This window comes from Indicator indicator, chromosome Z, assembly GCF_027791375.1.
Source record: "Indicator indicator isolate 239-I01 chromosome Z, UM_Iind_1.1, whole genome shotgun sequence".
Lineage (NCBI taxonomy): Eukaryota > Metazoa > Chordata > Aves > Piciformes > Indicatoridae > Indicator > Indicator indicator.
The window spans coordinates 45322005-45341289 of NC_072053.1; the positions used below are offsets into that span (position 1 = coordinate 45322005).

The 19285-nt window shown below is 37.6% G+C and overlaps 1 protein-coding gene across 1 annotated transcript in view; it reads right to left on the reverse strand.

Moving 5' to 3' along the window:
* Nucleotides 1–10216, reverse strand: part of SLC24A2 (solute carrier family 24 member 2) — a 110836-nt gene extending 100620 nt beyond the window's left edge. Inside the window, exon 1 of the mRNA XM_054397834.1 lies at nt 9281–10216. Coding sequence (XP_054253809.1) covers nt 9281–10216 — 936 coding nt within the window. The remainder of the gene's footprint in view (nt 1–9280) is intronic.
* Between the last annotated feature and the right edge of the window lie 9069 nt (nt 10217–19285).

Here is a 19285-nt window from a genome sequence, read left to right on the forward strand (position 1 = left end):
CATCAAATGTGTCTGCGATGTGGACATGTGTTTTCATTGGTTCTCTAGATCCGCTAGAGCTGTTTTACAGCAATGTGAGAGGGTGAAGAGTTTACGCTAGCTGGTTATGCAATAAATGTCACTGGTATTATCACTGACTTTAGACTAGACTCCCAGCAGTAAGCAGTTAAGAGGTGATAAAGCAGGATTATTTCCTGAGAAAAAATTGTCATTATTTTGTCAACATAGTATGTACACATTCCCTGCTATCTTTATTCTTCCTTGAACAAGAAATTATTCTATGATTTTACCCCAATCTATTCGTCCCTTAAGTGCAGCACTTTGCAGTGATGTTAATGTCATTGCATGCACACCTTTAAGCCTGTTCTCTCACACTCACCTTTAAAGAAGCCATCCAAGATCATTGCTATTTATGGCTATACATGTAAATGAATACAACTTCAATGATACAGAGGACAGTGGAATAGTAATGGAATAGTGCAAAACACAGTAATTAAGCAGTAACTATTCTTTGAACTGCCCTGATGGAATTTTATCTGGCAGAGACAATAAAATTATTCAAAGTAAACCACTATTGACTAATGCCGAGCAGTAGCTATGATGCTAAATAAAGCTGCTTTGGAGGCAACGTGAACTCTGATCCTCCACCTGCTGTAGAAATAAGTAACTCTTAAAACTCTCATTGCCCTCCCAAGACATGAAGCTCAATTCCACTGCAGCAAAGCAACAACTGTTTTCCCAATACTGCATTTTTTTATTTTCCTTTTTTTTTTCCAAATAGGAACACATGTAAGCCAACAAACCACCAAATGACAGCAAAGAGCAACCGTATTTCCTCAAAGCTGCAGATATGGCCTACAAAATAATGAAAGACATGGTAATGTATTACAATGTACTTTTCATCACGTGTAACTGGTTTGTCTAAAGTAGGTGCTAAGGCTGCTCTAAGGTAGGATTTTCCATTTGCTTGCATCAGTGACCTGTCCTTAAACATACAGTTGCAAGAATTTCACACACACATTTACAACAAAACCAAACAGAATCCAAACTCTCTGATCTGCCTGTTTTCAAAAACAAAACAAAGAACAAAAGCACCCAAACAAAATCAATAAAACCCCAAACCAATAAAACACAGCAAAACAAACAAAACCCAACCAAACAAAAAAAAACCCAACCAAAACAGCAAACCAAAAAAAACACCCCAAAATAGTGCACCAACATCATTATTCTGGTTTAGGTCCTATTATACAAAGAATGCTGTCTTCTACTAGATCCATCACTGACTCTTTCTTGCAAAGATCTATTGCTAGAGCATATAGATAAATAAACTATTTCTTTAAATTGCCTTCTAGATATCTGTGTGTAATAAATAATCAGCAACTCAGTGACAGCTAGGATGATGAGGAAAAGTCTGATGGCATGCTAACTATACAGAAGACTAAGCATATATTAATGTACATAAAATTATATATGGGATGAATCATATTCCTCTTACTAGGCACACTGAATGGCATTTCTGTTTTTCCACCATGAGCTACTGAGCAGAGGAACTGTGATTTCATACCGTTGTCTATGCACCTAATGTGATGGAGACTAGATTATCATCTCAATTACTTGGTATTAAAATTAGTAATAGTCTCCGGGGAAGGTTTAGGCTGCATATTAGGAGAAACTTCTTCACTGAAAGGGTTCTAGAACACTGGAATAGGTTCCCCAAGGAAGTATTTAAAAAGACAAGAGATGTGGTGCTGAGGGACATGGTTGAGCACTAGACTTTGTAGAATTTGGTAATGGTTGGACTCAGTGACCTTAAAGGTTTTTTCTAATTGAAACAGTTCCATAATTCTGTAACATTTGTTCCTGTGTTAACACAGAGTCAAGAACATTCTGTAAGCAGGAGTTCTCACTGACAGACCAAATTTCCGGAATTTTTATACACAGAGGTACTAAGGTATTTGGTTTGTACTGACAAAGAAAGGTAGTGATTTTCAAGAGAAGTAGTTACTGAAAGGTTTTGGATTAAAATCACAAACCAGACACCTTTCTTTTTCAAAATCACCTGTATCTCACCTTATGATGCATAACAACTGATCTGTGCAATTCATTACAATTATCTGATTTTGCTCTACCTCGTCATTTTAGGTTAAAAAAAAAAAACAACAAACCCCAAAAAAACCAACCAACCAACAAACAAACAAACACCCCTGCCAGTGCACACCCCTGCCAGTGCCAAGAGAGAACTTCAATCTGTAGTCTGTGCCAAGAGTACACTTTCTCTTGCACAGCTTAATGGAACCCATCACTAAGTTAAATAATAAAGTGTGTTATTTAAGAAAGAGCTGGGCTGAAATACAATGGAATACAGCTAATCCTAACATAGGTTAAGGTGAAGAAAACACCTTTATTTTACAGAATCAGTAACACTACACCAGTCATGGTTTGAAGGTTAGGCAAAACACTGTGAATTACTAGGGAGAAATTAAGAAGTCTTTTTCTTTATATTGAAGTTTATTTTATAAATAGCAAAAAAGATTACTAAATAAATAAGAGACGTTCTAATCTATTATTACAGGTATTGCACTTATTTACATATACTAGTCTCTAACCTATCTCCCCATCTGTTCTTTTAAAGTGCAAATGTACAGATCTCCTTTGTCTCCGTATTTCTTTGCTTTTCTGACTAAAATGAGATTTTGAATTTTGATCAAAAGGACCAAATGAAGCTATTTTAATTTTTAAATACTGGTATAGCATTGATTGTTGCTTGCCAGAAAGTACTCACTAGTTTTATACGTTTGTGCCTACACCTAAGGGGTGAAATTTAACAAATGTGAAAATCTCCTGTTGCCTTACCCTATCTTTATAAAACACACAAGTAACAGAGAATAGGAACACAAACCATCCACTTCAGGTTTAGTCTTTTCCAAAGCTTTCTGTACAGAAGGTCTCTTAATTTCTATGTTTAAACCTTCTAGCTTTCAACAAACATCAGGCAAGCATGGATATGCACCTTATTTTTAGGAACTTCTACATAGTTGGTTGGGTTTTTTTTAACAGGAATTTCTTCAGTATGAACATACTATCCGTACTGCAGTAACAAGTTCAAATTGGATATAAACTTATTCTACAGTTACAAAAACAAAATGCCTGAATTCTTGGAAATTTTGGAAGGACAAATGGGCTGACTCCTGCTAATGAAAACAACTACACCTCAGATCATGCACAGGGCAGAAACACTTCATCGAACCTAATTCCTTGGTATGTAGCACTGGTGATGTAGTGCTGGCTGTACAAGGAAAGTCCCTACTCAGGAAGGCCAAGGCCACCCTACGGTCAGGTCTAGGGCAGCTTCTACCTTCCACATCCCGCTCTTAAGATAGGTACCTATACCAGCCCTTTAAAAACATGGTGTGGAGGGCTCACTGTTGCCTTTTAAACAAGGCCAGAAAAAGTACAGAAGTCATCTGTGCCTTGCCACCCAAATCTTTTATGTGGTGAGTGGGACACTAAATAAAGTGAACCATGCATGTGGGAGATCAGAGTTGAGCACTCTCACCCCCAGAACCCTGAAGAACTTCTGAAAGTCACTTAATGTTGTTAAATATTAGTCTGAGAAGTAAATTTGGGAAACTAATTTGGAGAAAAAAGTAGGGGAATGTGGCTTCAATGGAAAAACAGTACCATGCTGCTCCACATGGGCCTGGAATTTCTGAGTCAGCCTGGAAGCAAAGCTATAGCATCTGAAGATCTCTGCTTAAAAAGTGAAGCTACTTCAGAGTTCAAGCACCCCTAACCAGGAAGGTATTTTGAGGTCTGGTATACTTATTTGGGGATTGAAACTCAACCCACGCTCTTCTGTAGCTCCCACAATCTGTTGAGGATCCAGATCACAGTACCCAAGACTAAGATGACAGGAGGGAAAATAATTATAACGTCTCCAGACTTTGTGACTGTACATTACTCTCTTTGTACAGCTTCTAGTACAATAAATTTAAGCATTTCTGGAGTTCTTCTGAAATACAGCACAACAAACATTTGCCAACACAGCTGGTTTTCTGCAGTCTATAAGAAATATCATATAACTTCTTTTAATTACATATGCTTTTTATTTTTAAATATATCGATATGTTGACCCCTTGTTGGTAAAGGTGGCACCGTTTTAGACTTTCTTTTCCCAATAAAATTAGCAAATGTTGCCTAATGAATCTCAGTGGACAGCCATGATTTAAGAGCATTTAATATATACCGCATATCCATGGTGTCACTTTCTGTTCATTATCAGGGCTCACAAACTCAAAATCAAGAGACTTCAGTGGTGAAAACCACTCTAACCATTGCTTTGTAGTCAATAAATTACTGAGATGCACTAAAAGACACTGAGAATATTATCAGTCAACCTGTGGTTGTACATATCAGCTTTTGGTAATGCCACTAGTAGCCCTGAATTTGGTTGTATGTATCAGCTTTTGGTAATGTCACTAGTAGCCCTAAAATGCTAAATACTCAGGACAAATAAAACAACAAGTTACCTCTACTGGAGTAACATTAAGTTAACATAGAAGTAACGTGAAAGTTTTTGAAATAATAAAAGCAGATAAAACATATCACAAACCCTGGCTTTTATCAAAACAAAACATCATACAAGGACAGTGATGATGTTCATGTTCCAAGTATGTACTTAATGTAACCATCTTGCAAATGTTGGTATGCAAGATTCAGATACTCGTGCCTCTATATTCACACACACACACATGCACACAAGCAGACCATCTGTGAAACATCTGTAGAACAAGACTCTGATCTCCCTGTGAACTCTGGATACTCAAGGTATCTTTAGTCATGGCGAGCGAAGAAAGGCTATTCTACAGAATTAGTTACTGGTCCTGTGGATTCAACATTAAGTCATGAAAAAGAGCTGTTTGGGAGCTCAAGCCAACCACAAACTCAGACCTCTTACAGATCGCTGCTTTTCCTATATGCACGCAGATAATTTGTGTTTTTCCTTAAACACGTATCAGATCATTCACTGTAACAGGGATGGTGCATGTTCAGTGCCAATACAGCCACCAAGTATATAAGTATCTAAAAATATTGTTAACAGCCTTTCCTTTAAAATGCAAATATTGCCATTAAATACAATGTGGCAACATTTGAGATCAGTATATCTCATAAAACATGAAACACAAGCTATTCAAGTTTCTTAAGACAATGAAACAGGCAAGAAAATAACGTCAACCAAGTTGTGTTGGTAAAAATAGCTCATTTTCCAAATGCAGTTCACTGTGAATGTAGAAAAACTGTATCTGTCTTCTTGCCACATATGTTATATACCATAAGGTATTTATCTAAAATGGTACTGACAGTGAAACAGATGTCATTGCACAATATCCTTGTGCCACCCACATTCTGTTCTCCTAGTTGCTGAACAGAATTGTTTTGAGTTATTTACTGAGCTATCAGATTTAAGCATTTCTACAATTATTTCCATGCTACGTTGAAGTTCCTAAATAGAGAAATGCAATTTTGCATCTTCCTGTGATCTTACATATTCAATATGCCTTCACTGGTACAGAAGGAAAGACTGAAATTTGAGGTATTTTTTTTTTCCTTTTAGACTGAAGAAAAAAAAAAGAAAAAGAAAATCTTATTTTTAAAAAATTGGTACATCAGGTTTTTCCATTTTCCTCTTCCCATTCATTGTACTCAGTTTCAAGCTTCTGGTTTTAAACATCTTCCTTCACTCAGCTGAGGAAGATGTAGAATTAATACCAAAGTCATAAAAAAGAAATAATTTGTCCTTTGCAGAATAAACCTAAAAATCATGCCAAAGAACAAGTTAGGCTGGAAGGGACTGTTAGACATATCTGTAGGTGGGAGTCATACTACATACTGCCCATTTGGGGCTTCCCAAGGCTCAGTGTCATTTGTCAGGGACCCATCTTGGTCTTTGTATGCCATATGCCTCACTACATAGTAGAATTTAGCCATCTGGATTTTATTCTGTCTTTTCATCCTGCCTTGCATTTTTATCTTTCCTCCATTTTTTCATCTTTGTCACAGTAATCTCTGGAGTTCATCACTATCAGACTGCTATCAGGCTTCCTTGAGGGTGTGACAAGAGCATTAGATGAAGACTATTCACAGTTCAAACAAGACCTTGCCAGTGCCCCCCATTAACTTTAAATGCAAAAAGATTGTAGCCTGTACTCATCAGTGTCACCAAATTTTTGCCAAAAATCAAGTTACCAGACTTTCTCAACCTGTACCTTTTAAAATCCTACATTGTGTTTGTTTAAAATCACGTGAAGAAAAATAGTTATCAAGTATTGTCTGCATTCACGTTTGTACAAGTAACAGACACACTAAAGAAAACAACATTAGAAAAAGTAGTTAAGTTTGAATATTCAGTTTTCTACTATAAAAGAGTGCCTTGATTCTTAAAATCATCAATGAAAGGAATCTACATTCTACCAACCCAATGAATACATCTAAGAGTAAGTGACAGGCGAGCAGAAAAATAATTTTATGTCTAAGACCTTCTTCTTCTGGGACATACTTGAGAATGTAAAACTTTCTTCACTCTTTCAAGATTACCAATAATAAAAGTACCAAAATTAACACTAAAATACATTTTAATATCTCAAGAGATTTTTAATCTTATCAGATTTTTACTCTTTGATACTTGTTTGCTAACAAGCCACCTAACCCTTCAACTATCCAGCTTTATGATGCCTTAATTAGACCTCTCAACTTTGTGAGCTGCTTTCAGATTACCACACAAAGTCTTAAAGATAAATATGGCAGACACTTTTTTTTTTTTTTTTAAGCAGAACTCTTGCCAGTTTGGTAACAGCAAAATGGAAAACAGACAGAAGAAGGAAAAGAACAGAACTTTCAATATACTCTTGAAATACACTTCCTTCAAGACACTCTAATCCACAGATTTCAGAGAGCTGCCTAACAATTTGCTGCCTTAATAGAGAAAAAAAATGAATGAAACTGTTTCCGTTATAAATAACTGAGACTGCAAATTATGCATGTGTTAAACATAGACACTCTTGATGCCACAAGGATTTGTGACATCCTTGGGAGCTGGACTAGATGACATTCTGAGGTCCCTTCCAACCCAGACCATTCTATGATTCTATGATCCTTGCTATCAGAAAATGTGTTCATTCATCCTACTAAATACTGTTCAATTGAATACTGAAGTAATTCATAATGAGTTATAATTTCAAGGTGTTAGCTGAATATTAAAAAAAAAATCTTTACTGCATGACTCACAGAAAAAAAAAAAAAAAAACATGTCCTGAAATCTTCAGAAGCTATTTTTCCCAAGATGCAGAAAATACGTATTAGCTAAATTTCAACAACATCAGAGTATCTCTTCCAAGACACTCTACCCCTCAATGATTTACAAATACATTATTTTATCATTTTAATTAACTCAATTAATTAAAAAAATCTTCATGAAACATAAGGTCCAAAGCTTTCATTTTTTAGGAAAAGTAGCTGGTTTTCTGATTTTTAAATCTGTACCAGAATTCTGTGCACCTTTACTACGAATAAACACTAAATAACATATCAAAAAATGAATGCTCCTAAAAGTCTTTTGAAAATTAAATCCATCTAGAGCACTTTACATATTTCGTATGTTCAATATGGGTCACAAATAATTTATTCTTCTATCCAGTTTAAGATAACTGAGCACTTACAAGGGCATATAGCCACTCTACCTCACCCTATATCCTGGGCAACCCAATGCACTTGCTTCAAATTCAGTTTCTGGACTGCATTGAAGAGTTGTTTCACATACCACAGACTCTTCTAACCATTACACACATTTGGCACAAACTTTCAAAGCACTTACAGTGCATTGTGAAATGTTACATTATTTGGAAACTAACATAGTTAAAAAAGCCCTTCATTCACCAGGGAAAAATAGTTTGTTGGTGTTGACCCTTCCTTTAATTTACTTAAAAATCCCACTTATGCATTTTGAGAAAGATGAAGATGAGCATGCTGAGATGCACATGCTGATTTTGGAGAAGGTACAGGACAAAATGGAAAATATTTTAAGTAAGTGTACACGAGTTAATAAAGAAGAAAGAAAATAAAAGAGACTTTTCTGAATTTATTTTTTGTGGGTATTTTCATGGCTCGTCCTGAAACTGAAGACACCTGTTTATACTGCTAAAGTACTAATGTCTCTCTCAGAAGTTAGGCATGTAAGCAGAATCATCATTAACTTCTGTTAAGTCAGAGTCAGGTAGCCCATCTCTACAGTGGTATGTGCTCTACCTCTCTATCCTCCTATTTATACACCGATGCATCTATATCATTGGATTGTAACTCTTCTGAACCACTCATAAAGGGCTGTTAAATGAAAGCAACAAAAACAGTGAACAGTTCCTTGATGCTCTGAATAACTACTGGATAATAAAACCTTACCTGATGAATAAGAGTATTGTTATATATAATCAGATATTCCAATTTCAGTATTAAATATTCAATTAGCGTACCACCACATATATAAGTCTTTATGGAATGAGTTTCCTAAGTCCCTTAAATATAGCCTGCTTTACGAGGAGAGTTGTTTACAAAATGATAATTGCTGGAGACCCTGTGAGCCCTTTGTGCATAAATGCCCTTCTCTACTTGTGGACAGGTATTACACCAAAATTTAATTTCCTTAGTTGCAAATACCATGAATGAGAAATCCTCTATGCCAAGAGACAACATCTGCCTTTTGCCATTGTGGTTACAGGTTTTTTTCCAGATATTTTTTCTATATAATTGATACTAATTATAACTGAAAATTAATACTCAAAAACATGTATAAAAATACTTTTGTATACTGTTCTGAATTGTTTGCCTTTATTTTAAGAAAAATGTGCTTTAAAAAGTCTTTGAAAAAGCAAATTTTGCCACAAGATCCTTCCAGGATATTGTTACTGCTTAATCCAAAAGTAGTAGCTATATATCTGACCTCAACAATGTCCCAAAATGCTGAGTCAAGGCTTATGTCTTTTTGCTGGCATTTTTTCTTGCTTTCTGTGATTAGGACCATTCTGGACTTAAAAGGTATTGAATTACTAGAAGGCTACCTCCAGTTTTATATTTTAAATCCTATTGGACTGATTAAACAAAAAAGACCTTACAGCAAATCAGTGAAACTTTTTACATTACTTACTCTACTATATCAAGAGCCTTATGATACAGAATGGCTCAGCACTTACAAAAACATTATTAAATATATACTAATTAAAAATTGACCAACCGTTCCTTCAGCATCCACTGTTGTTACCTTCTCAACTTTGTTCCTGTTCAAAAATTTCTTCACCCATTCTTCTACTTGAACATTGAACTTCATGAAAGTCACATAGAAAAAATACGCTGTCAGGAGTGTTAAACTTTCCCACCACATGATCAGGTTATCCAGAAAAAAGATGATTAGCAAGATCAAGTCAATGATGTAAAAGGAAACATCTCGAAAGAGTGGCCACCAAGTAAGGTGCAAGATCTCTTTAGAAAATAAAGCACACATTCCAATAACAAACAAGATATTGAACACAGCAGATCCCACTATTGTACCAATGCCAACATTGCTGTGGGATATAAACACTCCTATTAAAGAAGTGAAGAGTTCTGGGGCTGACCCACCAGCAGCCATGAAGGTTGCTCCTGCAACATCATCAGATATGGCCAGCTTTTCAGTGATGACAGTCAAGGAAGGAACAAAGAACTCATCACAGACTATGGCTAAGGCTATAAACATGTAAATCATTCCAATTACATGGAGGATCACGGCTCCCTGTCTTCTCTCCTCAAGAGAGAAAAGGTCCTCAGGGTACTCTCCCTTGGCATGATCATCTGTTGCATTGTCTTGCTGGGCTTCGTATTTCATAGAAACAGGCAGGTCTGGAGTGCCGTTTTCATTCTGTTCCGTGAAATCCAACAGAGTTCTTTGGTGCCCATGCACCAGCTTTTGGCTACCTAGGCTGCCAGCCAACACCATGCTATGTCGTTCCACCTTGAAAAAGGCACTAATCGAAAGAGAGAAAGTACTAATGGCCACTACACTGACAAGAAGCCCTATAATTCGTATTAGTCTCAGTTTTTTCCTAACATTCTGGTGCCGCCTGCAACCAAACAGTAGTTCCTCCAAACACCACTCCTCCAAGACATCAGCAGCAGTTTTTTTCTCAAGAGACATTTTGCGTTCTATGTTGAGATGCTGAGGGACTCAGTTGGATTTTTCCTTCATAGTTTTCTCCAGCTTTGAAGTTAGAAGTGCTTTAAGAATTTTCCCCAAATCAAGTACTTTATTCTTCATAAGAAGTATTCATTCATCTTAAAAAAAACAGATGATATTAATATTAGTGAAACAGCACGTGAATAGGATCTTCTAAAATGCACTTTACAGACGGAGTAAAATGTATAATTTAAAGCAGAATATTAGCAACTGTGACATAAACCTCTGTCACATCCCATCAGGCACAAGATGTTTGGTTTCAGCAGTAACCCTGTGGATAACTCCATCAATACTCAGATAATTCTATATCTCTGAGCCACTATTCTCCTCAGTTGCTGACCAAAAAAAAAAGTCCTAGTGAAAGGTAAAAACTGTCCCCAAACATTGCATAAAAAGGAAGAAACTACTATTTTAATGGCTATACCAAAGATTACTACCTTCTGTAATTATTTTCCACCATGTATGAAAATGCAATCAAAGTGCTAACAAGTATCTCATCCAACCTTTAGGCAGCTGGGGTGATATTAATTAAAAATTTTTGCATATCTACAGTAATAGTCATTGACACATAGGTAAAACACTACACTGTTGGAGCAGGATCAAAATTAAGATCTAGACAGCCAGTTTCTTCGAGTCCTCTGCAAAACCAAATCAAGTTTACGCAGAGAACTCTGCTTCTGATCAGACACAGGACATTTACTTGGACCAGCCAAGACAAAATTTCCATTCACCTCGGCTTTTGTTTTAGTTTATCTTACACATTTGGCTACAAACGTAGGAAGTTACTAAGACTACCAATGCCATAAGTATATTTTCTAAGTGATCCTTAAGAAAATAGTTTAAATTAACACAAAAGTTGACCTTGAAACAAATGAAGCTGTGAGAAATTAAACTATATTAGAAGGACCATTCATGTATGTCAGAGCCGAATATATTAGATAAATGGCAGTTCTACGGCAGGAAACAAAACACTACTTTGGTTACTGAATTTGAAAAATACAGGTCACCTATCCATCAGTTACATGTGCATTATGTGTGGTCAATTGCCTGTTATATGACACAAAATGCAAAATGCTTTCTAAATAAAACTAATTATTAGTCCTTACTATTACGGTCCAAAAAAAATGTTTTTACACCACTTAAGAAATTTCTAGTAATAGCTGAAAATCAAACAATCTGTTAACCAGTAGGATATTGGTTGCTATTTTAAAATACAGAATTAGATGCCTTACATGCAGTTATTCACATAAACCTTGTCACGTGCAGTTTCTCCTGATTTCTATGCATAACTTCCATACTTAGACTATGTGATAACAGAGACATACTTCTTCTATAAGATAACAGTACCACAGTGGATATATTTTATTTTCCACCCTAGAGTTGCTGCTCACAGAAACACTCTGCTCACAGTTCTGCCACAGAAACAGTAAGAGCGAAATACACCAATCCTTGCGCAATTTACGGCAATTTACGATCAGTCCTGCACCGTTATAAATCACGCGAACGGGAAATGGGAGAAGCCCCCAGGGTGTCCTCTGCCCTGTCGCACCCCCAGCAGCGCCCAGACAGACCGCCACCTCCAGTCCACCATCCTGCTCGTCCGCTCGCCCTGGTCCCTTCGTCGACCGAGCGCAGTCCCCGGCTCCCCGTGAAGCGCGGACGCACCTTCCCCGTCCCGCTGCGAGCAGAGATGTGACAGAGCCTCGCCTAACTCAGCCCGAGTTCTCACCGCTCTGCTCCGCACCCTCCTATGCCGCACAAACTTTTCTCCTCGCCGAAATGGGCGCAGATCCAACCCCGGAGTGCTGCCACAGCCCCGCACCCAGAAAGGCACTGACCGGGGGCTCGGGATGCAGCGCACCCCTCAGCAGCTGGGTACCAACTATGGGGGCGGTCATTTGGGGAGGGGATACCCTGTGCCGCCGCTACAGTCCAAACCCTGCCCGCGTACACCGATAACGCTCACCCGCAGCTGCGCTGCGCGCCGGCCCGCAGAACGCTCGGCCGGGGCAGGGGCACGCGACAACGAACGGGCAGGCGCTGTCACCGCCACAGCGCCGCTCCGCTCTGTCTGCGGCGGGCGGTGGCCGCGGGATCCGCCCCGCCCCGTACAGGCGGGGCAGGGGACGGCCCGCCCCCGGCCGGGGTCGTCGCGAGTGTAGCTGCCAGCAGCGTCTTGCTGCGCCTCCGCTCCTTGGTTTGGCCACTGGCTAAAGCGGGATGGCCAGGATTGACTTATTTTTATTATTTTCTCCTTTATCAAGTGAGGGTAAAGTTCATCTTTTCTAGCACAGATAACAAGTCTCGAGGAATGTGGTGATTTTTTAGAGGGCTGGAGCACCCGAGGACGAGCTGAGTGAGTTGAGGTTGTTCAGCCTGGAGAAGAAAAGACTCCGGGGAGACCGTATGGCGGCCTTCTAATACCTGAAGGGGGCTTACAGGAGAGCTGCAGAGGGACTTTTTTTAAGGGCGTGTGGTGACAGGACAAGGGGTAATGTTTTTAAACTAGAGCAGGGTAGAGTTAAATTAGACGCTCGGCATAATTCCTTACTATGAGGGTGGTGAGACATTGGAACAGGTTGTCTAGACAAGTCGTGCACAACTCATCCCTGAGCGTTTAAGACCAGGCTGAACGAGGCTTTGCACAATCTGGTCTAGTGGGAGGTGTCCTTGCCCATGACAGGGGGGGCGGAACTAGATGATCTTTTAAGGTCCCTTCCAACGCAAGCCATTCTGTGGTTCTATGATTTTATTCTGTCTTCTGATCAAAATAGTCTTCCAAATGGCTCTGAAGACAAACCAAGAGATGACTGAAAAACACACTGCATTTTGATTTTGAATTTAGGGAAGGCAGTATGTCCACTATAAAGTCATTATTATTCATCACGAATTTATTCATTATGAGAAATTCTTCCAACTGCATTTCTTTTTGTTAGTTTGTTTTGTTGGGGGGGGGGGGAGGGGTGTTGTGTTTTGCTGTGCAGAGAACAATAACAATACATGGAACCCTAGAAAACAGGAAGTTCATAGCCAGAAACGTCTTTTTTCTGTTTTGGTCTCCATCTTTCAACATAGTTATTTCCCAATAAATTGTGCTTTGCTAACTAATTTCTTCAAGATTCAAATACAGTAGAACTGTTAAAATGCAGTTCTGTCATGGATGATTTCTCTTGCTGTGTGCTGTAGACCTACTAGAGTACACAGGTGCTGCTCTTTTGAAGCACCACCTGCACTTCTACTCCATAGAAAAACCCTCATGGCAATCTGTGGATAAACAATAGTCTAGTGTTGGTGTGCCAACACCACGGAAGGACCTTCTTTGGGTCAGGGCAGCTAAAAAAGCTTATTGTAAATGGTGAATTCTCAGTCCCTTTGGCTTAGAGAATAACTTGGATTTATATAATTTCTACCTTCTTAATTTTGAATTCTGATTTCATCATGCAGCAAAGGGAAAATAACTACTACTTGGTGCCTCATGAAGAATAGAAAAAGTAAGAATTTTGGTTAAATGATAAAACATGGCCATTGCAAGTATCTTCACTTTTAATTAGGATATCAACTGAAAAATAAGGTCTGTCTGGGTAGGCCTTGGGTGATTATTCTGTTTCATCACCATGGGCCATTTTGGTTTCCTTGGCATTGATTGAACATCCACAAGTTCTAAAGAGTTATGAGATGGCAAACCCAAAACTTAGAGACAATGTGAACATGAAAAAGATGCGAAAGCTTCAGAAGATATTTCCAAAATTTTACCAATTTCTAGTGAGAGCTTTGGCTGACTCACACATACCTAGTACCCTTCAAAGCCAGAATTTGCACAGGTGGTTTACATTTATTTCACATTACACACTAGAGGGCTCTCATTTGTGGCTGACAGCTGATAGCGGCTATTGATTATCCAGACTTGCATTGTTCAGGCTCAGGATGATGGAAAGAGACAAGTGGAGATTGTTTAAATCATCCTTCTATAGCCACCACATAGGTAAGAATTACTTAAAATGCAGATTTACTGCCTGTATCCATCTATGTGCAAGATCCAGATGATATAGCTACATATCAAATACCCAGCCTGTGCCTGCTCTACGGTGATAACAGATTAAAGGGAAGCATGCTCATATGATATCTTATGGTTGCTCTACTTTTCACTTACCAGTCGGTGAGAAGCAACCACTCAAAAGACATACCTAAAAGATGTTCTCTCGGCTTCACAGATGGCCATATGTGCACTACCCCATCTTCTATCCATTTCTGAAGTAAAAGTGGAAGCAGGTGAAATCTGTGAATGACCACAAAGTAGAAAACCCCCTATAATCATGTTATAGTGTCCCCTGTAATTATATTATCTAGCAGCCAAAACTCCATGTATCTGAATTGTAATATCCGTCTGTTTCTGTGCACTTGTGCTGCTTTTTCCCCCAACAATATATTGCAAGCCAAGGAGAATAAAATCTGTAACAGATATGTGTATGCCTATCAATAACTTAAGCATTTTTTAATCAGATGACCTCTTCTCACATAAATGCTGCATAATAATGATGACAGAAACAAAAGACTACAGTTAAATTAGTGCAACTAATAGGATAAATAACAGTGAAACAAATTCCATGTTTTTCTCACAAAAGTGTCAGAGTATATCCTAGTTACATTCAGAATAATTAGATTATTTGAATAAAACCGTCTTTGTCTTACATCTGCCTCAAGAGTTCTTCTTAAGTGAAGAGAAAAGAGATACTCATTCAGTACTTGGATTCTGCGTCTGCATATTTGTATACATGACTAGGCTTTCTTTTTTACATATGCCGAATATGACAGGTTTTTTATACCTTGTATATGTTTACTGCACCATGGAGTAGAACTTTTTTTTGTTTTTTATACATATATATATAATTTTTTATATATGTATATATATATATATATAAATAAATTATTTATGTTTTGGCTCTTCCCTTACTGTTGTGTGCTTTCAATTTGGTAAGAGCAAGCACAGAAGTGTCTTGTGTGCAGGAGAGGGAAGGAGGAGTGAGCCAAACAAAAAATCCTGAATGACAACATCTCTAAGTATTATAGCATTACTTTCTGAAGCTGTTGAGGAGGTTACCATGACTACAGAGGCGGCATATTTGAATGAAAATTGATGTTAAGCTTTTAAATGCTAATTGCAGCTGGGAACAGGTGACAGTTGAAATATCAAAATCGTTTCAGCACTTTGCCATGTAAAACAATTGAAAGAGGGTGAAAAAGATTACCACATAAAGTTAAATTTGGTGTAGTCTTTATCTTTCAAGTATGTGGCATCATTTACTTGTTTATAGTAAGAAGCAAATAAATTGGATATAAGTGACAGTGTCTGAGAGGCAGAAATTGTTTGGTTAACTGACAATTACATTCTTAGGAGTATATTGCATAAAAATTAAAGCAGGCTTCTTAAAATTAACTACAATAATATGTTTCCAGCAGCCCACATTGAAGAGGCTATTAAAGCTTTATATTTAGAAAGAACTTTAAATTCTCAGTGATGAGTAAATCTTGTAAGTGCCTGACATTAGGAATGTTTCTGATCCGCACTCCATGTACTGGGAAATAAAAGGTGAGCATATATATAATGGTAGTGTCCTCTCTAGAGAGGAAACTGTAAGATAAAATGGCATATAGACCAGTATCGCTGCATAACTACTGCAGTTTGCTGCCACCCCATATAACCAGACTTGCAGGTTTAGCTTTTAAAGATATAAACAGTGTTCTTTACTTTCAGCTGTAAGTGCTGTCTTACTATTAATATCATCTGATATTTCTGTTTCACTTGCAGTAGTTTAGATTCTACTTGCTAATTCATGCCTTTTGAAACTGTCTTGATACCACTACTATTTGTCGTGATCAGCTGTAATGCAAATTTACATTTTGTAACAAATTATTTACTTGAAAAGTATTGAACATTTTTTAGCGTTTCTTTGGAGTTTAAGACATGAGAAGTCTGGGGGCTTTGCCTGTATTCTCAATAGCTACAGTGAGCACCACAAACAGCATTGTTAAGGAGAGTAATGCTAACTGCTTTTCTGATTCCAGTTTCTGTTAGCAAATGCAGTGATAGGAAAATACAAGTGGCATATAGCTTTAAAAGAAAATGGCTTTTTGGGACATGTTTACAAAACACTAAACATGTTTTTCTAATGTAATATTTAAAATACTAATTAGACATCACAACTGTAAATGTTGTCTTCATAGCATGCCAGTATCTTCAATGGACAGTCTACATTAATGAAAGTACAACTCCTCCTCTTAGTCTAGGTTTAAGAGGTCCAAACCATAGTAGAACCACCACAGCCTAGCATCTAGTGATGTAATATTAAAAAAATATTGTATGGGATATCATTCTTGAAATCTACTTTAAAATCTGAGCTATCATGTCAAGATGATTATTTTTACTTACAGGGTAAGTAAAATTCCTAAAAACAGCAGGATGGAGCAATATGACTTTCTCTTTCAGATGACTTTCTATTTCAGATGTGGTAATTTGCTCCTCTGAAGCAACTTGTATCCAAGAGCTGTAATGTAACCCCAATGAGCTGTACTGAAGTCAGCAAGAGTGCTCATTTTGCTGTAATCTGTAGTTTACCAGCCTCATTTATAAAAACACCTGCAAGCTGGCAAGTCAGCAGCCTTAGGAACAATTGTTGATTTGGTGGATGGATTCCAACTTCCTTGCTGATTTCCCAGCAGTTTCACATATCAAGTTACTTGGAACCTCAGCCTGAAACCCTTTGCTCCCTGTGACTCACAACACTTAGGAGTGCCTGAGGGATAGAAGTCAAACTCAATATTAGCTACAATTCTGATTTCTTACACAATTTATTTCTGACTCAGTCATTGTCCAAGCAGAGCTCAAGGGAAATGTCTCCCACTGACCGTACTCATCTCGCAAATTAAATTGTCTTCATTGCTATACCATCACAGAGTAATTACCCTTTTCTTCCTTTTCTTCATCCTTACGTTCAGTCTTCTCATATTCCTTGCACTCAATGAATTTCAAGCTGTTTTTCTTAGTATCTGCAATAATCTAGTTTTCAAGTAATCTCCTCTGCCCTCATGAAGTGTTTCAGGGAAATAAATACAAGGTAAAAATCTTCCTCTAATAGTGAGATGTGAAACTGAGAGAATTTATGAAATAAATGTTGTAATCTGCTGATTAACTTATGCATAGAGCTGGTATGCAGAGAAGGCAGCATGAAGGAGAAAAAGATGTCAAAAAACAATTTAAGGCTGCAGTCAGCACTAACCTCTTGACATTTCTAGTGAAAGGAAAGGAAAGTCATGGAGTCATTTCCTTTTTACATCGTGTGTGCATAGTACCAACTGACATTGCTCAGTTAAAGAGTCCTGCACGCATGCACCAGAAGTGCTTATACCATGAATTAAAACCTCTCAGCAGAGTTTCCAAACTTTCAGTGGTTGCAATAGAAACAAAAGTCTTTCAAGAAATAGCTGACACACTGGACTTTGCATTTAGTAGAGGTCATGGCATTGAGTCATATTACGTTGAATTTTAGAGTAGGATCAAAAGAGTGGTTTAAAGCAGCATCAAAAATCAGTCAACTGAAAAACAACAAAACCAAACAAAACACAAACCCCAGACTTTTCAAACTAATAAGAGTATCTGGAATCAGAATGTAAAAGGAAAGTTGGAACCAAAATAAATGGGTATTTGGAGAAGCTTTCAGAAAGCAAGATACACAGGTTTTGTAAGTGGAATACTCTATCAAACTAAATAATTCAAGTATATGTAATCTTCCTGCATTCATTCAGAGCTTTTTACATAAATTTGCCCCAAAACCTTGCCAAATTTCCCAAGCTTGCAAACTTATATTCTGTAGGATAATTCTGATCACAAGTGATGTTCAACAATCTTGTTGGTGTATTGCAGTAGCCTTTTTAAGAATCAAGCGAGCAAACAGACCAACTCAGCAGTTTAAGAGAAGCAGCAAAGAATTACTTACACAGTTGACACATAAGAGAAAATAAAATAAAGGGATCTGGAATTAATCATGCATGGTTGGGTTTTTTTTTTAATCCATCTTGATTATAATGCAGTTTAACATGCAGGCTACGATAGGAGTAAACAAATGAGACTATTTGGAAGATGATTTAAATATTCAAAGAATTCAAATGCATCACCCAGTAAACATTCTAAGGTTCACTGTAACATGTTCATTACATTAAGAACAATTTGAGAAGACAGGTGCAATTACCTGATGTGAGGATTTTTTTTTCCAGATATGTGATCCCTAATGCTGAGAAGCTAGCTTTATGTCAGATCTAAAAGATGCTGACTTTTGCAGGTATCTCCATCTGGACCACCAGCACCAGTTCCTACAAAACCTGAAAGTCTCCATCCAAGTACCAACGGCCAGTATGACCTTGAACGCAATCTCCACTGATCACCACTTAATCCCAAAAGAGCTGGGAAGGTCCTGCTCAAACTTGTTTTCCCATTACTTCCAGACAGATTAGGACTGTCTCACTGACCCTTACAAACTTGTGACAGCTTCTTTATCTCTTTATCTGTGTTTAAGAGGCAGGAAATTACATTTAAGTCGTATTTTTAAAGACTTGTTTTGAGACAAAGTACATTCCATTTAACTCTATTTTAATACCAAGAATGAGTAAAGATCTTCACTGATTTCTGTCATCTCTGGAAAAGAGTAGCACTTTCATGATTTTTTTGTATTGAACAGTAAATGCTATGTACCGTGCCCCAGGTCAGAGAAGGTTTCGCATGTGCACACACAGTTAAAATTAAACCAAGTACTGTAAGTATGGTATAAATTACAGGTTGGTTCCCTTCTAAACTTGGCAATCAGATTTGTATTTTTCAGCACTAATGAGAAATCTAAGCACATTCTTATGGCTCATGAAGTCTTTTATCACGTATATCCATGAGTGTTTCTTCAAGTAAACATTTGTGTTTCATGTTTCAAATAGAACTTTACTTCTCCAAATCTTATCCTTTGCATACAGGCTGTTTGCATGTTGTTA